This window comes from Melospiza melodia, chromosome 14, assembly GCF_035770615.1.
Source record: "Melospiza melodia melodia isolate bMelMel2 chromosome 14, bMelMel2.pri, whole genome shotgun sequence".
Classification (NCBI taxonomy): domain Eukaryota; kingdom Metazoa; phylum Chordata; class Aves; order Passeriformes; family Passerellidae; genus Melospiza; species Melospiza melodia.
Window position 1 is genome coordinate 15544037 of NC_086207.1, and position 17917 is coordinate 15561953.

The following is a 17917-nucleotide window of genomic DNA, read 5'->3' on the forward strand; positions in this document are numbered from 1 at the left end:
CGGGTCAGGATTTCTCCTGTCTCTTTAGCCCCCCAAACCTGGAGATTTTTGTCTTATCTTTGACGCCATCTTGACACCGAAAACAAATTATGGCCCAATTACCCTTACTCAGAGGGGCTGGGCTACCTTAACTGGCCGCAACTCCCAGGCGCTTCCTTAAGAGCGGTAATTAGGGGGGCGTGGGGTGGGGAGGGGGCAAGGGCTGGGGGTACCCGTGGCATGAGGGTGCAGGAGGGGACATCCCATCGCATCCCATCCCATCGCATCCCATCCCATCCCATCCCATCCCATCGCATCCCATCCCATCGCATCCCATCCCATCCCATCCCATCCCATCCCATCCCATCCCATCCCATCCCATCCCGCTCCATCCCTGCTGCGCTTTGGGCTCGCTGGTGTCCGGGCTGGGGGCTGCCCTGTCCCCCGCCTCCCCAGCTCTGTGTCACGGCAGGGCCAGCCCAGAGGGGCCCCGTGACGGGAGCAGCAGCCCCGGCCCTGGCCGTGACCTTCGGGACGACCTCGAGCGAGTCCCTGCCCGGGCTGGGGACCGGCTCTGCCTCTCATCCAGGCTGGGACATTTCCGTGCCCGCCCCGAGAAACGCGGGACAGCAGCATCACGGCTGAACCGCCCTAACAACCGACCTGAAACTTCTAAAAATTATTTTTCTTCCCATCTTTCAGTGTCATTACCCTGTCCTCTCCTCTGCTCTGTCCCTGAGCATTTTTTGCCCAGGGTTGTGCTGTCTGCCTGAACCCGGCGGCTGTTTTGGGAGCTGGCAAATCCATGAGCCTGGACAGTCCTCATGGGTGATGGGGTGGCTGGGTCTTGGTGTTTCTTTCTTTCCCCCCACCCCTTTTTTTTTTTTTTTTTTTTTTTTTTGGCAGATTGGTATTTTATTTGGCTCCATCCTGTCTACCGAGCTGTCCAGTGTAACCCTTCCCTTGCTGCTTCCGAGATAAGAATAGGCTCCCCCGAGATCAGATAAACAGGCCCATAAATACCTGCAACAACAAGAAGCGGGGTCTGGGCTTGGCAGGAAAGGAGGGAAAAAGAAAAAGAAAAAGAAAAAGAAAAAAAAAAAAAAAAAAAAAAAAAAAAAAAAAAAAAAAACAAGTCAGAAAAGGAGCCATTCCTTTGCATGCCAAACCAGGGGGGCAGAGAGAGGAGTGGGAAGCACCCAACAGCCTCCTTGCCCTTATCATTGCTCCCATGGCCGGACAGGGAGCCAGGGCCAAGCAGGGCTGGCAGTGTCCCCTGCCGTGTCCCCTGCCGTGTCCCTGGCGCTGGATTCCAGGGCAGGAGCCTGGCTCGTCCGGCGCTGCCCCGGGGCCAGGCGGTCCCTGCGTGCGTGTTCCTCTGCCCGGGCCCCGAGCGGCTGCTTCCCAGCGGCATCAAGTTCACGGCAGGGTCGAGCCGAAGGTATGTGCAGGGCCCTGACCGATGAGCTGGGCCCTTCGATGGCCAGAATCTCAAAGCTGGTGGCCAAGCCGCTCTTCCAGCGAGTTCTGGTGCCACCGGAGCGCTGCCGGGCGCCGCTCCGAGCCGGGGCTCGCTGCCGGAGGAAGGGAGGCTGTCCCTGGGCAGGGCTCCCATCCCCTGCAGCTCCTCTCCCTTTGGGGGTGACCCCATCCTGGGCTGGAACAGCGCCGAGCTGGAATTTCCACTCCCTTTCCCGACCCCGGAGTGGCTGCGCTCCGGTGCGGAGCTGGGCTCGGAGCTCGCTGCTGGCAAACGCAGCCCTTCCAAAGCGTTCGGGGCAGCGGGGAAGCCCGAGGCGGCAGGAAATGTTTAGTGAGGTTTTTTCCCCCCAAACGCTGAGCCACTACCTCACAGGAAAACCCCTTTGCTGGGCAGGGAAATCCTCTGCAGCCGCGGAAACGGAGAGCGCTTTCACTCGCAAAACTCGAGGGGCAGGGGAGGCTGGCACTGGGGACCCTTCCCCAGCAGTTTGCAGCCAGCAGGCACCACCACCAGAGACCTGTGGCAAGAAAAGAAAAACTCCTGCGGATGCAGGCAGAACATCGCCCTGGCTGTTGTGGGTGCCCCTGCCCAGAAGCGAAATTGGAAACACGCGGGGTAAAAACCAGCGGAGGTTTCTGGCGTGGTGAGAGGTGCGCAGGCTGAGAGTGATGTACCGTGGCGTGCCGGTACCGGGGACACGAATCCCGGGCAGAATCACCTTTGCCTCACAGCAGAGCAAGTCCCGAGTCCCCTTTCAACCCTTTCCCTCATCGCTGCCGAAGGGCAGCCCCGGCTGGCACATATGAACAGGACTGCGGACACATTTATGGGGCGCTGGATTGTAGTGTTAGTGACAGCTTGGGAGCTTTCCCATAAAAAGCCAGCCTTTAGGAGAGTCTGAAACTTAGACATAAAATAGGATCTTTGAGGCTGACTTTCTGTACGTTTTCTTTTTTTTTTTTTTTTTTTTCCCCTTGAATGCATTCGGGTTTAGGAGTGCCCTACTCTACTTCACTCCTGGAAGTGTTATCATGCTAAACCTCTTATAGCTCAAACAAAAAAGTACCACTGCGGGCGAGCACTGCTCTTCTCTGGCAGTCAATTTTCATCTCAGCCTCGCTCAAAGGGATCAGAAAATAGATCAGGGTCAGGGAAGGCAGCCGTGCAGCCGCTCCGGAGTGAGGGAAGGCTGATTTAAGCAGCCAAATTCTTCTTCGTCGAGAGTTAATTACACTGGCTGTACCCTCCAATGTTTGTGTGTCCCTCCGTCTATATTTGTACACATACACAAAGTGGCTGTAAAACCCAAGCCCCTTCCCGATGGGTGAACTGGAATATTCTTGGTGTGTGCCGATTAATTGATGTGTCAGTATTTTACAGACGTTGCATCATTATTTCTATACCTTTAGTCGCAATCAAAACCTTGGTTTCTAACAGAAAATGTAAACGTCTCTGCTGTGAGCCCTCAGATTGGCCCTAGAATAATGCACACATTTTCCCGTGCTGTTTTTCTTTGCCCCAAGGAGCCTCCCGAGTGTCAGGGTTTATCCCGGTGTCTCTGGGAACGGCGGCGTGGCCAGGCTGGGAAGGCAGGATCAGGATCAGGATCAGGCTCCGAGCCCGTGCACGCACCTCTTGGAACTCTGGTGAGAGCACCGTGAGTGCACAGCGGTGAGGATTTGGCTTTAATTATGAAGGATTATTAAGGATTCATGCCTGAGTGGTGACAGAATTCGGGCTGCCGTGAGCGTTGCTGTGTCTGAGGATGGTGGCATCCGTTCGGATGGCGAGGAGGGGACGCTGCTCCTTTGAAACGTGGCCGGGGCAGCGCCGAGCAGGGGATCCCTGTCACAAAGCGCTGCCGGTGCCAGAGCCAGGGGCCGGGGCAGCGCCGAGCAGGGGATCCCTGTCACAAAGCGCTGCCGGTGCCAGAGCCGGGTGCGATGCCCCGGCAGGACGGGGGAGCCGAGCCCCGGCTCTCTGCGTGGCCCCAACAAAACCCGGGGCTCCACAGCTCGGTGGTGCCTTCAGACGCTGGAAAGGCCTGATCCTGCCATCCTTCCCCAAGCCAAATACGAGCCCAGTCCCTCTGGCTGGGCTCCTGAGGAGGGGAGGGAAGGGGTGGTAGGGCAGGAGCAGAGTCCGTGCCCTGGAGGAGGTCCCGGGTGCGTTTGCAGAGCTCCGTCAGCTCCTGCGGTGAGCAAGGACGGCATAAACATGTCTCAGAGGATCCCGAGCTCCTCAAGAAGGAATTCCCTGGCATGGATCGGCCCCACAGCAGAGTACCGACTTCAGGGATGTCTCTAATCCCGCAGCATCCCCGTGGGCAGCGCAGGGGACCCGGCCAGAGCAGCGCGATTGCCGGAGCAAGGGAAAGCAGAGGGTTCGGACCCGAGGCCGTTTGCATAAAGTTTAAATTTTATTAAATTTTTTTTTTTTTAGCTATTCAGTTTTAAATACGTGGTGTGGCGCGCTCGGTCCCTCGGGAAGTGGTCATGCAGATCTGAGGTAGAAAACCCGGCACAGGAGTGTTCCCAAATGCACCTCTAGGTAGTTTCACCGCAGCCACACGTCGGGCAGGCGGCGGACGGGGACAGGGGATCGGGGGCTCGTATTTACAGCAGCGAACGAATCGAAGCGTCCAGTCCGGCCCGGCGGGGCAGGAGCCGCCGCTCGCTGCTGGCAGCGGGAGGGAGCAACGATTACTGAAATGCGGGAAGGGGACGGGGAAAGGGCCCGGCTGGTCCCCGCTGCCTTCGAGGCGGGCAGGAGCGAGCCCGCAGAGCTCGGGGAGCATCGTCCGGGCGGGGGCGGCCGGGCCGGCTCGCCGAGTCCTGCGCCTGGATGGGCTCCGGGCCGGGCTGGGCGCTCTCCGACATTGCACATGGAGGGGCGGGCGGGGCGGCTCTCAGGGGTTCAGTTCCAGAGCCCAGACCTGCTGGGGCCAGCCCGTCCGGCCCTTCAGCTTCTTCTCGCCGTGCCCCAGAGGCTGCGAATAGAGCTCGGGCTGCTGCGGGAGAGGAGATGGGGAGGGGAGAGGAGAGGAGGGAGAAAGGAGCGGTCAGGAACGGAGCGGGGTCCCGGGTCGCGGGGCTGCAGCTTCGGCAGCCCGAGGACAAAGAGGGGCTTCAGAGGTGCCCACCCCGCACCCGCCCGTGCAGCACGGGGAGAAGCGGCCGCCCTGGCTCCGAATCGCTCCTGGGAGAGGCGAAGGGCAGAGCGGGGCAGGCTCCAGCCCCGGAGCCGCGGGCTGAGCCCTCGTGCAAAGAGCTCGGAAGCCCACCCGGCCCGTCGTGCTAATTTTCCTTCACATATTTGTTATTACTATTATTATTATTATTGGTAAAAAATTCTTCAGCGAGGCCGGGAGAGTTTAGATGGTTTTTTCCCCCCAGCCCCGGCGTTTTTCCCGCCCGCTCCTGGCCCGCGGGGAGCAGGGACGCGGGTCCCGATCCGCCTCTTACCGTCTCCCTTTTCCTCTTGTTCTCCCTGCCGTCCGCCTTCTTGAGCTCGGCTTTGAAGCCCTCGGTGTCGCCGGGCTGGCTGTCCTTGGCCAGCACCTCCATCAGGTAGGCGATGTAGCTGGTGGCCAGGCGCAGGGTCTTGATCTTGGAGAGCTTGGTGTCGGCGGGCACGTTGGGGATGCACTCGCGGAGCTCGGCGAAGGCGCTGTTGATGCTCTCCGTCCTCCGCCGCTCCTTCTTGGGTCCCCCGACGCCTTTTCGCCGTCCCAGGCGGCCGCTGAGAGCCTCCAGCCGCCCCGGGCCGGCCGGGCCGTACTCGGCGGGGCCGTAGTTGGGGCTCTGCCCGGCGAGCTCGGGGGTGGCCTCGGCCGGGTTGAGCACCCAGCCGGGGAAGTAGGCGCGCTCCTGGTGGCACCGCGCCGCCGGCCCGAAGAGGAAAGGGTCGTGCAGCATGTGGTGGTGATGGTGGTGGTGGTGGTGATGCTGGTAGCCCCCCACCAGGTTCATGATCCGCTCCGCTGGCCCCGGGGGCCGCTCAGCAGCGCTCCATGGCCGGGCGGGAGGCGCTCCCGGCGGGCTGCGGGGAGCGCGGCTCCGGTGGCGGAGGCGGCCGTGCGGTTTGGGGTGGGGGCGGTCGGGGTTTGGGGTTTCGGGTTTGTTGTTTGGGGTTTTTTTAACCCCTTCTGGAGCCTCCCGACCCTGCCTTTATATAGGGCCGCGGCCCCCCCGCCGTGGAGCCAATGGGCAGGGGAGGATGCGCGGAGGCCTCGGGGGGAGCGGGGCGGCGGAGGGGGCGTGCGCGGGGCTTGGGGCTCACACCTCCGCCGCCTGCCCTGCGTCCCGCCCGCTCCTCGCTTGCAGGGGCAAGGGGCTGAGGGAGAGCCGAGGGGCACCCCAGCCCCGTCCCGGAGCGCTCCGACCCCCGCTGCCTCCCCGCTGCCGGGGCGGGGGTGTCCGAGCCCCCGGAGCCCCGGGGAGGAGAACCGGCGGTGGGGCGGGGGAGCCGCGGCTGTCCGGAGCCCCGACGGCCCGGCCGAGCGAGCGGAGAGCAGCGGGGCCGGGGGATGGGGAGAAAAGGGGGCGAAGGTATCGGAGTGAGGTGGGTTTGGGCGGCAGGAATGGGGTGTGGGCTCCCTCCCTGCACATGGGGCTCCTGGCCCACGCCTGAGGTGCACGGCTGCACAGGGATGTGCACTGCACGCGTGTACAGCACACGCCCACGCTGCGCAGTGCACGCTGCACAAATCCACGCTGCACTGGTGTTGGTTACGCCGTGCGCTGCTGCTCACACCTGGGTACTGCACGAGTTGCACACAAGCACCACGAAGATGCTGCATGGACCAAACAATTCTGTGCTGTGCTCACACTACACAAACATGTTACACACCCATGTATGTTACACACGCCAGCAGCACGGATATGCCACAGGCACAATGTCACTGTAAGTACACGACTCACACTCGTGTGGCACATGCACACCTATCACACACATGGCTTATAAACACACGTGTGTGTGCTGCTCACAGACACTGCATAGATACATAAATATATGAAAATTATACTGTCCATGCACACAAATGTATTTACAATGGGGAGAGGGATACCTGCCCTGCGTTTCCCTGTCCCAGCCTGGCCACGAAAGTGCTGGGGGAACCCGCTGGGGTTGGGGTCCTGTACATCACCACAACCCCAAACGCCAGCCCGGGGAGGGGCCCTGGAGTGGGCAGCACACCCTGCTCGCCTCTGCGCCCGTGGGTGACACATCCCCGGCACGATGTCTCCCAGAGCCCTCACCCCCATCCCAAGGGCTGACCCTGCTCTGCTCAGGGACTCCAGAGAGGACAGGCCGGGCACGGCAGCGGCGATCACAGCTCGGCGGGGCAGGAAGGGGCTTTGGGCCCGAGGTATGTTAGCGATTAGCGGCGCTTTCCAGCGATTCATCTTGCAGCGGAGGGTGGAAACGTTGGAGGGTTGTTTGCAGGCGCTTGTATTAATCATCCGGGCTAACACACCATTAACGTCCTCCTGCATTTTAAAGATGACAAATTTTATTTGACTTCTCTCAATCACGGTTCCCGGGCGGATTCGGGAGCCACTTAAACGCCTCGGATTTTCCATCGTTAGTTGTTACGAGGCGGGCTGCAGAGGCGGGAGGCTGGGGGGGCCGGGCAGGGTGCGAGCGGGTCTCGGTTCTGCGGCTGGGGGGAGCCGGATCTGCCCAGCTTTGTTCCCCCCCGCTTTGTTCTCAGCTGCTGCGGAGACCCCGCTCCCCCACCCCCTTTAAACGAGCGCCCTGCGAACATTTGCTAGTGATTACTCTCCCGTTAGAGCCAGCCTTGGGCAGGGTAGGGTAGGGCGCCGTGTCCCCGCTTTCCTTCGGAACAGCCGTGGTTGGGTGGGGTCCCCGAGCCCGGTGGGAGCTGGTGGGAGCCCAGTGCCCACCTGGGAGAAGCTCAGGGGTCCCACTCCACACCTCACCCCTCCGTGCTGGCAAAGCATCACCTGTGGAGCTCTGCTCCTCTTACAAACCACACCAAGCTCCTCACCGAGCTTCTCCCCAGCCCTGCAAACTGCCGGGTGAGAGTCTGTGCCACCCAACCCCAGCTCTAGAAATACCTCCCAAAAATACCCCTTTCATCCCCACAGCCCCGCATTGATTGCACAGGCCACTTAGAGCCACATCCAGCTGGGAGATGTCACCTCGAGCCGTGCACCCGAGCCACCTCCAGCTGCCAAGCCAGGTGAGTCCAGCCCAAGCCCGGGCATTATCTTGTTTAATCCACCCCCTGATGGAGTCCCTGGGCCCTGCAGAGTTTGGAAGTGCTCAGCTGAGCAAATAGTGGGACCAGAGGGTTGACTTTTCCTTTGGAAAATCATTCTAATCTCTCGTGTTTTAATAAAATAATAAAACCAGAGCCCTTTTCATGCTGACACCTTCTAAATCAAACCAGACTGCCTTTGTCATGGCGTCCAAATTTAGCACTTCTCAAACTTTTGGTGAGTTCCTTTAATTTCACATCTCCCCACTCGCATGGGGGAGAAAACCCTGAGCAGTTTGGATTAGGAGATTTACGGTTGGCATGGCAGGAGGAACCACGTTTCTCTCCACCTGTTTTCCTTCAAATCAGAGAAAGATTTCCTTCCCTCACAGCCAGGTGATGGTGAGGGGGCCGATGCTGTATGTCGGGAGTGAGGTTATCCCAGGTCTCTGTGAACCCCAGCCCCCCAAAGCCAGCAGGGCCACCAAGCCCTGCATCCATCCCCATTTCTGGGACAGGAGCCGAGGTTTTGGCCCTGGCCCCTCAGCCACCTCCTTATCAGCGCCCAGCCCGCGGCAGCCCCGCTGTCCTGTGACTTTGACGCCAGCTCTGCTCCCCCCCTCTGGCTCCCTTATCTAAATAGGAGCGTAAATCAGGCCCTTGGCAGATGCCCTGGCAGGACAGGGACTCCATAAAAAGGGGCTCTGCTCCAGCTCTGTTTACACTGCAGCCCCGTAAAATATTCCCCTTGTCTTCCCTGTTAGCGTCTCCCTGCAGCATCCCAGCACCCTGCTGCACCCACAGCCCCCTGCCCCACGCTCCCCCGAGCCCCAGGGTGCAGCCAGGAGGGTCCCAGCCCTGCCACCCCCCAGCCCCACACCGTGTCCCCCCTCAGGCTGTGCCCAGGGTACCTCCTCACTCCTCCAGAGCCTCCGATCCCCTCCTCAGGCACTGCGGGCGCAGAGCAGGGCTGAGCCAGCTCCCCTGGGCAGCTGGGTTGTGTCTAAAGGTGCCCCTGGGTATTTATAGCACTTGTCTGAAATAATGCAATAATAATCACTCAGCACCTTCCTAACAGTTCTGCTCTCAGAGGCCTCGGGGGACGGTGGCAAAAACCCCTGGGAAACTGAGGCATGAGCAGAGTCTGCTCCAAGGAGAGCTGCAGAGGGGGATTCTTTTCCTCCTGGCAGCGTGAGGAGCAAGAGAACCTGCAGCAGTGAGTGGAATCAAGTCAGTTTGGTCAGCAATGAACTCAGCTCTGGGGTCACAGCCCAGGCTGGGCTGCAAAAGCCCACCCAGGGCATCTCTCCTCCCCAGCAGGGTTTGCCACATGTGTTCTGCTGTGCCAGGATGGGTATGATGAGGTTGATTAAGAGAGGGTAGTTAGTCATGGGAGATGGTTTGGGTTAAGCTAGGGAGAGGATTTGAACCTCTGAGTTAAAGGACTTAAGCCTTTTGCATTTCCTGAGCTCTGCCACGCTAGCTGGTCCTTTCCTTGGACGCGGTGTGAGGGGTGCTGGGGTGTGCAGAGCTCACTCTTGCTGGTGCCTGTGCCCTCCTGTTCCCACACACTGCCTGGGTCCCCCAGACTGCATCACAGGGCTGCTCAATTCTGCATCAGCCCCGCAGGAGCAACTCCCAGTGATGTGCAGCCTGTCAGAGCCCCAGGGATGGAGCAGGAGGAATTGGGAATGAACACAGGGCTGTTCCTGTTCCTGTTGGTGCCTGTGCCCTCCTGTTCCCACACACTGCCTGGGTCCCCCAGACTGCATCACAGGGCTGCTCAATTCTGCATCAGCCCCACAGGAGCAACTCCCAGTGATGCGCAGCCTGTCAGAGCCCCACAGAAGGAGCAGGAGGAGCTGGGGGTGAACACCTGGGGCTGTGTCTGGATGTTCCTGTTCCCAGCACAACCCACAGCACCTTCCTTGCCCACACCCCTCCTGTGCCGCCCCTATGGCGACACACAGGATGACAGCAACCATTGCCCCTCAAGAAATGCCATCTATTTATGGCCAAACAGCCACTGTCTTGCCTGGATAAATCAAAAGGAAAACAGAGCTTTACGGAAAAAAGTATTAAATTTTCCATGTGCTCCTGAAGGGATGGGCCAGGCACTCGCTGTTTATTTTTTGGGCTCTCTCTTTGCTAGTACTGTAAGTGACATTGTGTTTACAAAAGTTTTTATGTCATCAGAGCAAAGTCACAGCTCAGCTTCCTCTCCTGTGTATTTTATGTAGATGGATGTGTCTGTGAGGAACATTCAAACTAAACAGAGAGCTGGTTTATAGGAAAATGTATTTATTTGAAAAATCGTAACTCACAATTTCGGCAAAACCGGGCTCCACATTTATTGCTGCTAATGGGGTGTGGCGGCCATAAATTAACATGCAAAATTGCTGCAGCCATTTCAACAATGGCTCATTGTGCTCAAAGAAGGTTCATGTCAATTGGCAATTAGGTTTGGGAGCAAACAACAGGTAAAGGGAAGGTAACAGCAGCCTCGCTGCTGGAACTAGCCCCAAAATCATCACCCTAGGCTGGCATGGGTGCCCTGAGTCTCACTTGAAACAGGGCTGTTCCCTCATCTGATTGCCATGGAAGCCAGTGGAAGGAGGCTCCACCTGCCATAAGGGGAATTTCTATTTATATTAAATTACCTGTCATAGACATGTAATTGTAGATGACAGAAAAACCCAGTCCATGAGCTCTGACTGGCAGCCCAGGTGAGCCACGTGCATGGAGAGCAAGTCCAGTTGTTCCCTGGTAGACCTCTCTTCTTGAAGGAAGTTTTGCACTGAATCAGGAGTGATGCTCCTACCCTAAAGCCTCTTCTTTCCCACCCAGATTCCTTGCTGAGACAAGCACTGATCCCCAAAACCTTGAGGCTGGCTGCTGACCCTGGGGAACAAGCTGCCACTGTCATTGTCCCATCCTTGATCTGCTGGCTCGGGGCAGGGTTTGGCTGCTGGCTCCTGGTGACAGCTCTCCACTCGTGGGGAGCAGTGGAGAAGCGCTCCTGGATGATTCAGGTCCTGACAAAAACCAGTGCCTTTCCCTCCTCGAACCACTTTCCACTCCTGAAGCAAATTTACAAGGGCTCTAGAATGTCCTGCTCCAGGGCATCAGCCAACTGCTAGTGGCTGGGGATTGGGAAAGACATTTCCTCTGCTGAGGATTGCATAAGCGCTTATTAAGGCAGCTCCTGGCTCTTCAACAAAAGCATCTGGTTTGGGGCATAGCTGGAGACAAGCTGCTGGGTCTGGGTGGGCAGAGCTGGACTTGCTGCTTCCAGCCCTTGCCTTAGTGCAGGTTTGGGTCATCTCCTCTGTGCTGGTGAGGAAAGGGAGGTGGGTCATGGCATGAGATGTGTCCTTCTCCCTCTCCCCTGCTCTCCATTAATCCTGGTGGTGCCACTGTGGGGAATTCTCTTCCCATTCCTTCCAACTCCTGGAGCTCAGGGACCTTCCAACCCCAGGAACCACGACACCACGTGTGCATGAAGGATTTCCCTGCTCCCTGTTACACCCCCATCCCACATTCCTTGAAAGAGGAATTCCCTCCTGTCCCATTGCTGCTGTGCCTGGCACACAGACTGGCCTGGCTTGGTGGCTGAGCTCCAGTTCTGCACCCTGTCTGTGTGACACTGCAGGTAAAGGGCTTTGTGGTGAGAAAAGGCTGCTGACAGTGGTCCTGACCACCAAAAAAGGCTGGGATGCTTTAAACAGGGCTCTGCTGTGTCACAGGTTCAGTGTGACCTGCTGGCACTGCAGAGCAGCCAGAGCCAGGAACAGCATCCTGTCCATGTTTCCCTGTGGTGGGATCATGTCCTGGCATCCCTGCTTCCCTCCTTCCTCTCTGTGTGGATCCACATGGGGTTTTTGATTCATTTTGTCTCTAAGATTTCCAGGGCAATTCCAGTTCTCATCACAGTGTCTCATGCCAGGTCTGGCTCTGCCTTCCCAGCTGTGTCAGGGTATGAGGATGAGGACTATTAGTGGTGCCTTATTATCCTGGTTATACTCAGCTCTCTCAGAATTCCAGGTTTTCTCTCTGCTCAGGTGCAGGAGTTACTGCTCACTTCCATGGGAGCAGAGGGACTGATTTTCCCTTGGTTCCCCCGCTGCATCCTGAGATGTCTGTGCAGCTGCTGGGCCAGCCATTACTGCAAGATTCTATGAGATGGGTTTTATAAGATGGGTTTTCCAAGGTTGGATTGAGATGGTTTTAAGAATTAACAAGCATCTGTTAATACTTTTTTTTTGCAACAGAAAATTATTTGGGAGTTGGGGGTCTTAAATAATTTTAGTGCTTTTTCCCACCCTTTCCCCCCCTGTTTTATAAATGGGAGGTGGCAGAAGCCTCCCCAGAGCTCATTATTGCCCATCCCAAACTGGGATCCAGCACCCAGCATGGCTGTGCTGCTGCCTTCATAGGCATGGGGGGAAGTTGGGGGATTTGGGGGCAAAAAGGCACAGAGATACTGAGTGTCCTTTTGTCAGTGTGGTCCATGGTGTCACCATGGATATTTTGCCTCCTTGCATCCAGGCAGTCACAGGATGGGGACATGCTGTAAAAAGTGATTCCAGACCTCCAAAGAATAACACTTTTATTGTATATCAATATACACAGTAAATATGTGACTCCTCCTAACATGCTCTGGAGAAAAAAAAAAAACTGTCTGAAATGGAGCTTATTGGAAGGAAATAAATTGCTCCCATAAAAATGCTGACCCCTCCCTACTTCTCAAAACTGAAACAAAATCGTTTGCTGTGAGCTGAAGACCTTTCTTCTCTTGGCTCCTGGTTTTCCAAGAAGAGCAGGGAACATGAAGGAAAAACAAGCCTTCCCCATTAAAACCTGCTTAAGTGAAACTCCAGTTTTCTCTTAAACTTTGCTTGGAAACATTTGGAGCAGCTTCGTGCAAACCAGTTCTGCTCTTTGAAAGGCCATTAAAATAAAAAACACCCAACCCAAAATAGCCACCTCTGCAAGAAGCATCTTGTTTGGACAAAAGTGGTTTGTTTTACACCCTAAATCCAAACACTCCTGGGGAAATGTTGTGAAATCCACCAGGCTGGCGGTGCGGCGGCTCCAGGGATGTTTTGTGGGACATGGACAGAGCTGGTGGGTGCTGGCAGGGTGATGGCCACCACCAGCACCTCACTGCTGGTCATCCCAGCTGCTGGAGTGTCCCTGGCTTCAGCACAGTGCATTTTCCATCAGGGTGAGTTCTGGCAGGGAGGGATTTTGTACCGGTGTTCAGCCCCACTGTGTTCTTGCCCCAGAGCTCCTGTGGCCTCTCTGAAGGGTCCATCATATGCAGGAGCTGAGAATACTGGGACAAACAAAAACCATTTTCCAACACGGTGTTAAAACCCTTAATTTTTTTTTTAACAGACTCCATGTTATACCCAGAGCATAAAAAAACCCCACAGTAATTCCTAAGCCAGCAATACACACACCAGCAACCCTGATACAGTATTTATACATATATATAAGAATAAGATTGCATATATAAATAAATATTTTACTATATAAAAATAAAATAAATGTAAGTACAAATATAATTCTGATTGTATTTGTAAATATAAAGAAACATATGTAGCGTGTGTGTGTGTATATGTATGTGTATATATATATATAATGTATGTATATATATATATATATATATAGTGCTCCTTTTTCTGCTAGTGGCATCAGTCTGTGATTTAGGAAATCACAAATATTTCTATGCCAGGGTCTTTGGCAGTGAAGTTTTGCTGTACAGCTGCCCCTCCTGTGCAGCAAGCCCAGCCTGGTGAAGCCCTGCCAGGAGCACAACACCCATGGAGTTAGGGAGAATTGTTCCTCATGGATTTGCCTCAACTTGCCAGTTTATGGGGGAGCTGGGATCCTCTGGATGGGCACTCCACCTCGCTGTGGCTCTCCAGGAGGAAGCTGGCCCAGCCTCATTTGCTTGGTGTGATGCTGAAATCGTGGGGTGGAGGGTGGTGAGCCCCCAGCGCTGTGTCCTCCCACCCCAAGAGCTGCTGCCCCACCTTTCCTCTGGAGGGGATGGGGGGAGAAGGGGCTACATCACTGTGAAACTGCAGTTTTAGAGGGTGCTGATTGTTTTCTAGGGCCAAAAGGACAAGAAACATCATGTCTAAAGATGACAGGCTCGATTTGCTGTGTCATTAACCAGAGCCGAAACTCTAGATGGGCTGGGTCTCCTGTGAGCTGCATGCTGCTTCCCCTGCTGCTGCTGAGCTCTGATTCTGACAGATAAAGGCATTTGTGGATGCATTTCTCTTGCTCAGACCTTGTTTTAATTCCATGGATGCTATTATGCTGTCTGTGAGATGAGGAAGTTGTTTCTATCCCACTCCCACACGTATCTGAATGTGCCTCCTAAAATGCACTGGCTCCCCAGCACACATGTGCTCCCCCAGGTGCTTGCAGGGGCTTCAAATAAGGACAAAGCATAATCCTCCTTCTCACCAGGAAAAAAACTCTCATTCCCAACCTTCCACAGCCTTGAGATCTCATGGAAATAAGCCCCAAGGTCCAGCCCAGGAGTGATGGAGTGACAACGGTGTGAGACACAAACAGGCAGCAGAATCAGGAAGCCCCACAAAAGCCTCATAACCACCAATCTCTTGGTCCTGGCTGTGGTGACAAACCCCATTCCAGGTTAAAAGCAGCTGCTGAGACCGAGATGTGGTGGATGAGGAGAGCAGTCACCAACCAGGTGAGCTGGGCTCAGCATTCGGCCACACCAGGGCTCTGCTGGGCTTATGGACACCAGCACCTAAACACAGAGCACTTTTTAAAGGAGCACGGGTGCTCTGGGCTCCGAGCAGCCCCAGAAGCTGGAGGTGACAGGGCTCACAGGGAGGTGGCTGGAAAGGGAGCAGTGGAGCTGAGTGTGCATGAGCAGGCTCAGAGCACAGTAGGAAAAAATACCGCAATAGGCAAAGCATCTCCCGTTTGCCCCTAAGCTCTGGCTCTTCCTGTGCTGATAACAAGCCCAGTAAATCTCCTTCCAGCAATGAGACATTTTTTTCCCCTCTCCTTCCCCTCTTACAGCCTTGTCAGACCGTGCTGGCTGCAGGAGCTGGGGTGGGACTGCCCTCCTCACCCTCTGTAGGGAAGTGTCCCAAAGCATGCAGCCCCCCGAGCATCCCAGCAGGTTCCAGAGGTTTCCAGCCCTGCCCTGAGGTGTGGGAAGGAGCTGGGTGCAGGCAGGAGCTGTCTCCTCTCTAATTGCCCCCGGAGCCCCATGGCTGAGCCACTTGCTGCTATCTCAGGCCATCTCAGCTGGTGCTGGGCTGAGTCAGGAGAGATGGAGACTGATACTGACCCTCTGTCCGGCTGACAGGGGTGCAGGGCAAGAGTGGAGGCAGAAAATATGGGATGTACATGTCCAAAATCCCTCTGGCCTTAGTGCTTTGGCTGAAATAGGGAGCTCAGGCAGTGAGCAGGTTCCCATCAGCAGTTTGGTGCTCAGCCCTGGGCTGGATGAGCCGCAGTGACCTGCCAGATGTAGCTCCTGACCTGGGAGAGTTTGAGCCTGCCCGAAACCTGGCAGAGAGAGCATTGCTGTTCTGAAAAAGCAGCTCTGGATATGCTGGGCAGCAGGATGGGATTTACTCAATTTAGGAGTTGTGGTGGGACACAGGGCCACCATTTCCCATGCCACAGAGCTTCCTCCCAGTTGCTCTTTTTATGGCTGAGGGCCGGGACCCCTTTCTGGTCCCACCACTCTGCTGTTCCCTCTCCATAGCCAGGACCCTGACACTGAGTTGCCCCAGTAAATGCCACCACGCCATGGCTCAGCTGCTGCCCTGCTGGGATTTTCCTCCCTCGTGCATCACCAAACCCTGCTCATTCTCCTCTTCCTCTCGTGAATTCCTCATAAATTTCCCGCTGCTGGCTCCGCCAGCGCCGCGTTCCCATTAAACCTTGCAGGCTGATTGCATCTGTCAGTGTCACTGTCTGGGGCTGGAATGTGTCACCCTGCTCCAGAGGAGTCATGTATTCAGCCGTGGCAGAGCATTTCAGGACAAGGCACTGGGTTAGATCACGGAGGGACAGTTTTGCTGCAGTGGCAAGCGCTGATCCATCTCGCGGAGCGGGACGAAAGCACCGCCTCTGGATTCTTTCCTATTTATTTTTCCTAAACAGAGGGCTGAGAAGTGCAAGAGTCACCTACCAACACGATCCTGAGCTTTGCTGGAGCGTCCTAAAGAAAGGGAGTTTGCTTTAAAAAGCCTCCAAACCCCATGAATTTGGAGCAGTCATATTTTCCACTGTCCCTGTCATGTCTCTCACCGCTTTAGTCTGGATTCTTGGGGTGGCCCCAGAGCTGCATGTACTTTGGGGTCCCTGCTGTGTGGTAGCAAGGGCTGTGGTTTGTGGGGTCTGGAATGTCCCCAGTAGTGGAGGAAGCAGGTACAACCATGACCCAGCACCTCACCGTGTCCCTGCAGGCAGTGGGACAGAGAAACTCTGGTGGTGACGGTGCAGTGACCATGGGGAGCAGCCAGCTATGACACTCCCATGCCCACACCAGGTCCCTAATGCTGAGGAGGGGGGGTCTCTTGAGATATTAAATGTGATTATCAGACTTTCAGAGTTAAAACATAAAATGAAATTATGCTTCTGCTCTCTTTATCGATGTAAGTGTGCAGCTGCATGTAGAAACCCCACATTCTGGGAAATACTTCATCCTGATCATCAGAAGCTTCATCCCCTGACCCTGCCTGGGGAAATCTCATCCCTGTGTGTTTGGGTGGGGCATGGGGTGGATGAGGAGATGAAGGGATGCTGTAACCTCGAGGACAGGCACCCTTGCACAGCAGCTGTGCAGCAGGAGCCTTCATTCCCTGCACAGTGATGGACTGGACTGACTTCCTTTGGGATACATATCTTTGGATGGTCCCATGCCATTGGTAGCAGGTTTCCCATTGTTTTTCCTCAGTTACCTGTGCTGGTGTCCTCCAAGGGGGGCTCAGATGCTCTGGGAAGCTCCTCTCCCCAGGGCGCTGCCCGGTGACCTGCCTATGGTAAGGGTGGAAGAGACAGTCAGTCTGTGTTGCTTTGTTTATAAGAACATATTTGCAGTGATTGATGTCTGAGCTCGGGAAGTATGCTTGCAAGTGAGACTTTAAAACATGAATCAAACAATGTTTGGAATATGTATGCTGCTCTGTCAAACATTTCTCGGCGTTTGGAGTCTGCAGAGCCTGCGCGTCCAGAGGTACGCAGAGGTGTCTGCAGGGAAAGCATCCACCGCACTGTGAGGGTGAGTGTGGGCATCCTTCAGCCTCACCATCACCTCTCCACGCCGGGAGGCTGCAGGGAGCAGCTCAGGGCTTGCAGCATGGCCAGGGGTGCACGTGGAGGCGTCCCGTTAAGCGCCGTCCATCACGGGACATTCCTTCAGGCGACGCTCCTCTCTGCCAAATCCTCCCCTGGGCCTGCTGAGGAATGAGAGCAGCCCTGCAGGACAGAGTCAGCTTCCAGGCTTCCTTCCCCTCCAGATAACCCCACTGCCCGCGGAGAGAAGAAAGGTCTGGAAGGGGAGGGCCACGTCCAGATGTTCACGGAGTGCATTAAGACCCTCAGCCAGAGGAGCACATGCTTCAGGTTAAGCCCCTGAGCAGTCCCAGCTGCAGCAGAATTAATAAAGTCTTCACTTAATCACTTACTGAATGCTCTCCCTGATAAGGGCTGGGGTAGTTTGTAGTGGACAGGGAATCTTCTCAGTGTTTCCCTTTGCATGTCCTGTTTGGGCAGTCCTGTGTGGGCATCCCTGCACACTGGCATCCCTGCTGCCATGCCAGCTCCTTTGCCCATGGAGCAATGTGGGTTTCCCAGTCAAGAGAGCTGCCTGCACTATAATGCAGGGATTGTGGACCTCATCCCATATTTTCTGGAGCTCTCCTTTCTCTTCTATTCATTGGGATGTTCCACTTCCCACTGCCCATGGAGTGGGGCTGGACGTGGCTCATCTCAACAGAACCATCTGTGGAAATCACTGCCAGCTGTTGGAACAGCTCTGTCCCAGCTGCTTCATCCCCCTTCCTCCAGGTCCCAGGGGACACCTTGCTCTCCTAACCCCAAAATTGCCCTGGGCCACAACCCCACTCCACACAGAGGATGGATCCTGCTGATCCAGCTGAGGGGAGTGATGTCCTCACACTCAGGAACTTGCAGACATAACCTGATGGCGCCAGGTGCTGTGT

The 17917-nt window shown here is 56.0% G+C and overlaps 1 protein-coding gene and 2 long non-coding RNA genes across 6 annotated transcripts; 1 reads left to right on the plus strand and 2 right to left on the minus strand.

The window, feature by feature from the left end:
- Positions 1-1324: 1324 nt before the first annotated feature.
- Positions 1325-17379, plus strand: LOC134424800 (uncharacterized). Of its 4 annotated transcripts, none has more exons than XR_010029487.1 (3): positions 1325-1420; positions 7573-7667; positions 16906-17379. It is a non-coding gene; the product is annotated as an uncharacterized LOC134424800 (long non-coding RNA). The 4 variants fall into 4 exon arrangements; XR_010029490.1 differs by having other exon boundaries at positions 16913-17379; XR_010029489.1 differs by lacking the exon at positions 1325-1420 and adding an exon at positions 4824-5031.
- On the minus strand, positions 4303-5483 carry HAND1 (heart and neural crest derivatives expressed 1). The gene is made up of 2 exons (XM_063168889.1): positions 4927-5483; positions 4303-4472 (listed from the first exon to the last, which is right to left on the minus strand). The coding sequence occupies exons 1-2, from the start codon at positions 5431-5433 to the stop codon at positions 4371-4373; spliced, it is 609 nt and encodes a 202-aa protein (XP_063024959.1). The 5' UTR covers positions 5434-5483; the 3' UTR covers positions 4303-4370.
- Positions 6483-8692, minus strand: LOC134424799 (uncharacterized). Its single transcript, XR_010029486.1, has 2 exons — positions 8597-8692; positions 6483-6951 (listed from the first exon to the last, which is right to left on the minus strand). It is a non-coding gene; the product is annotated as an uncharacterized LOC134424799 (long non-coding RNA).
- Positions 17380-17917: the final 538 nt, after the last annotated feature.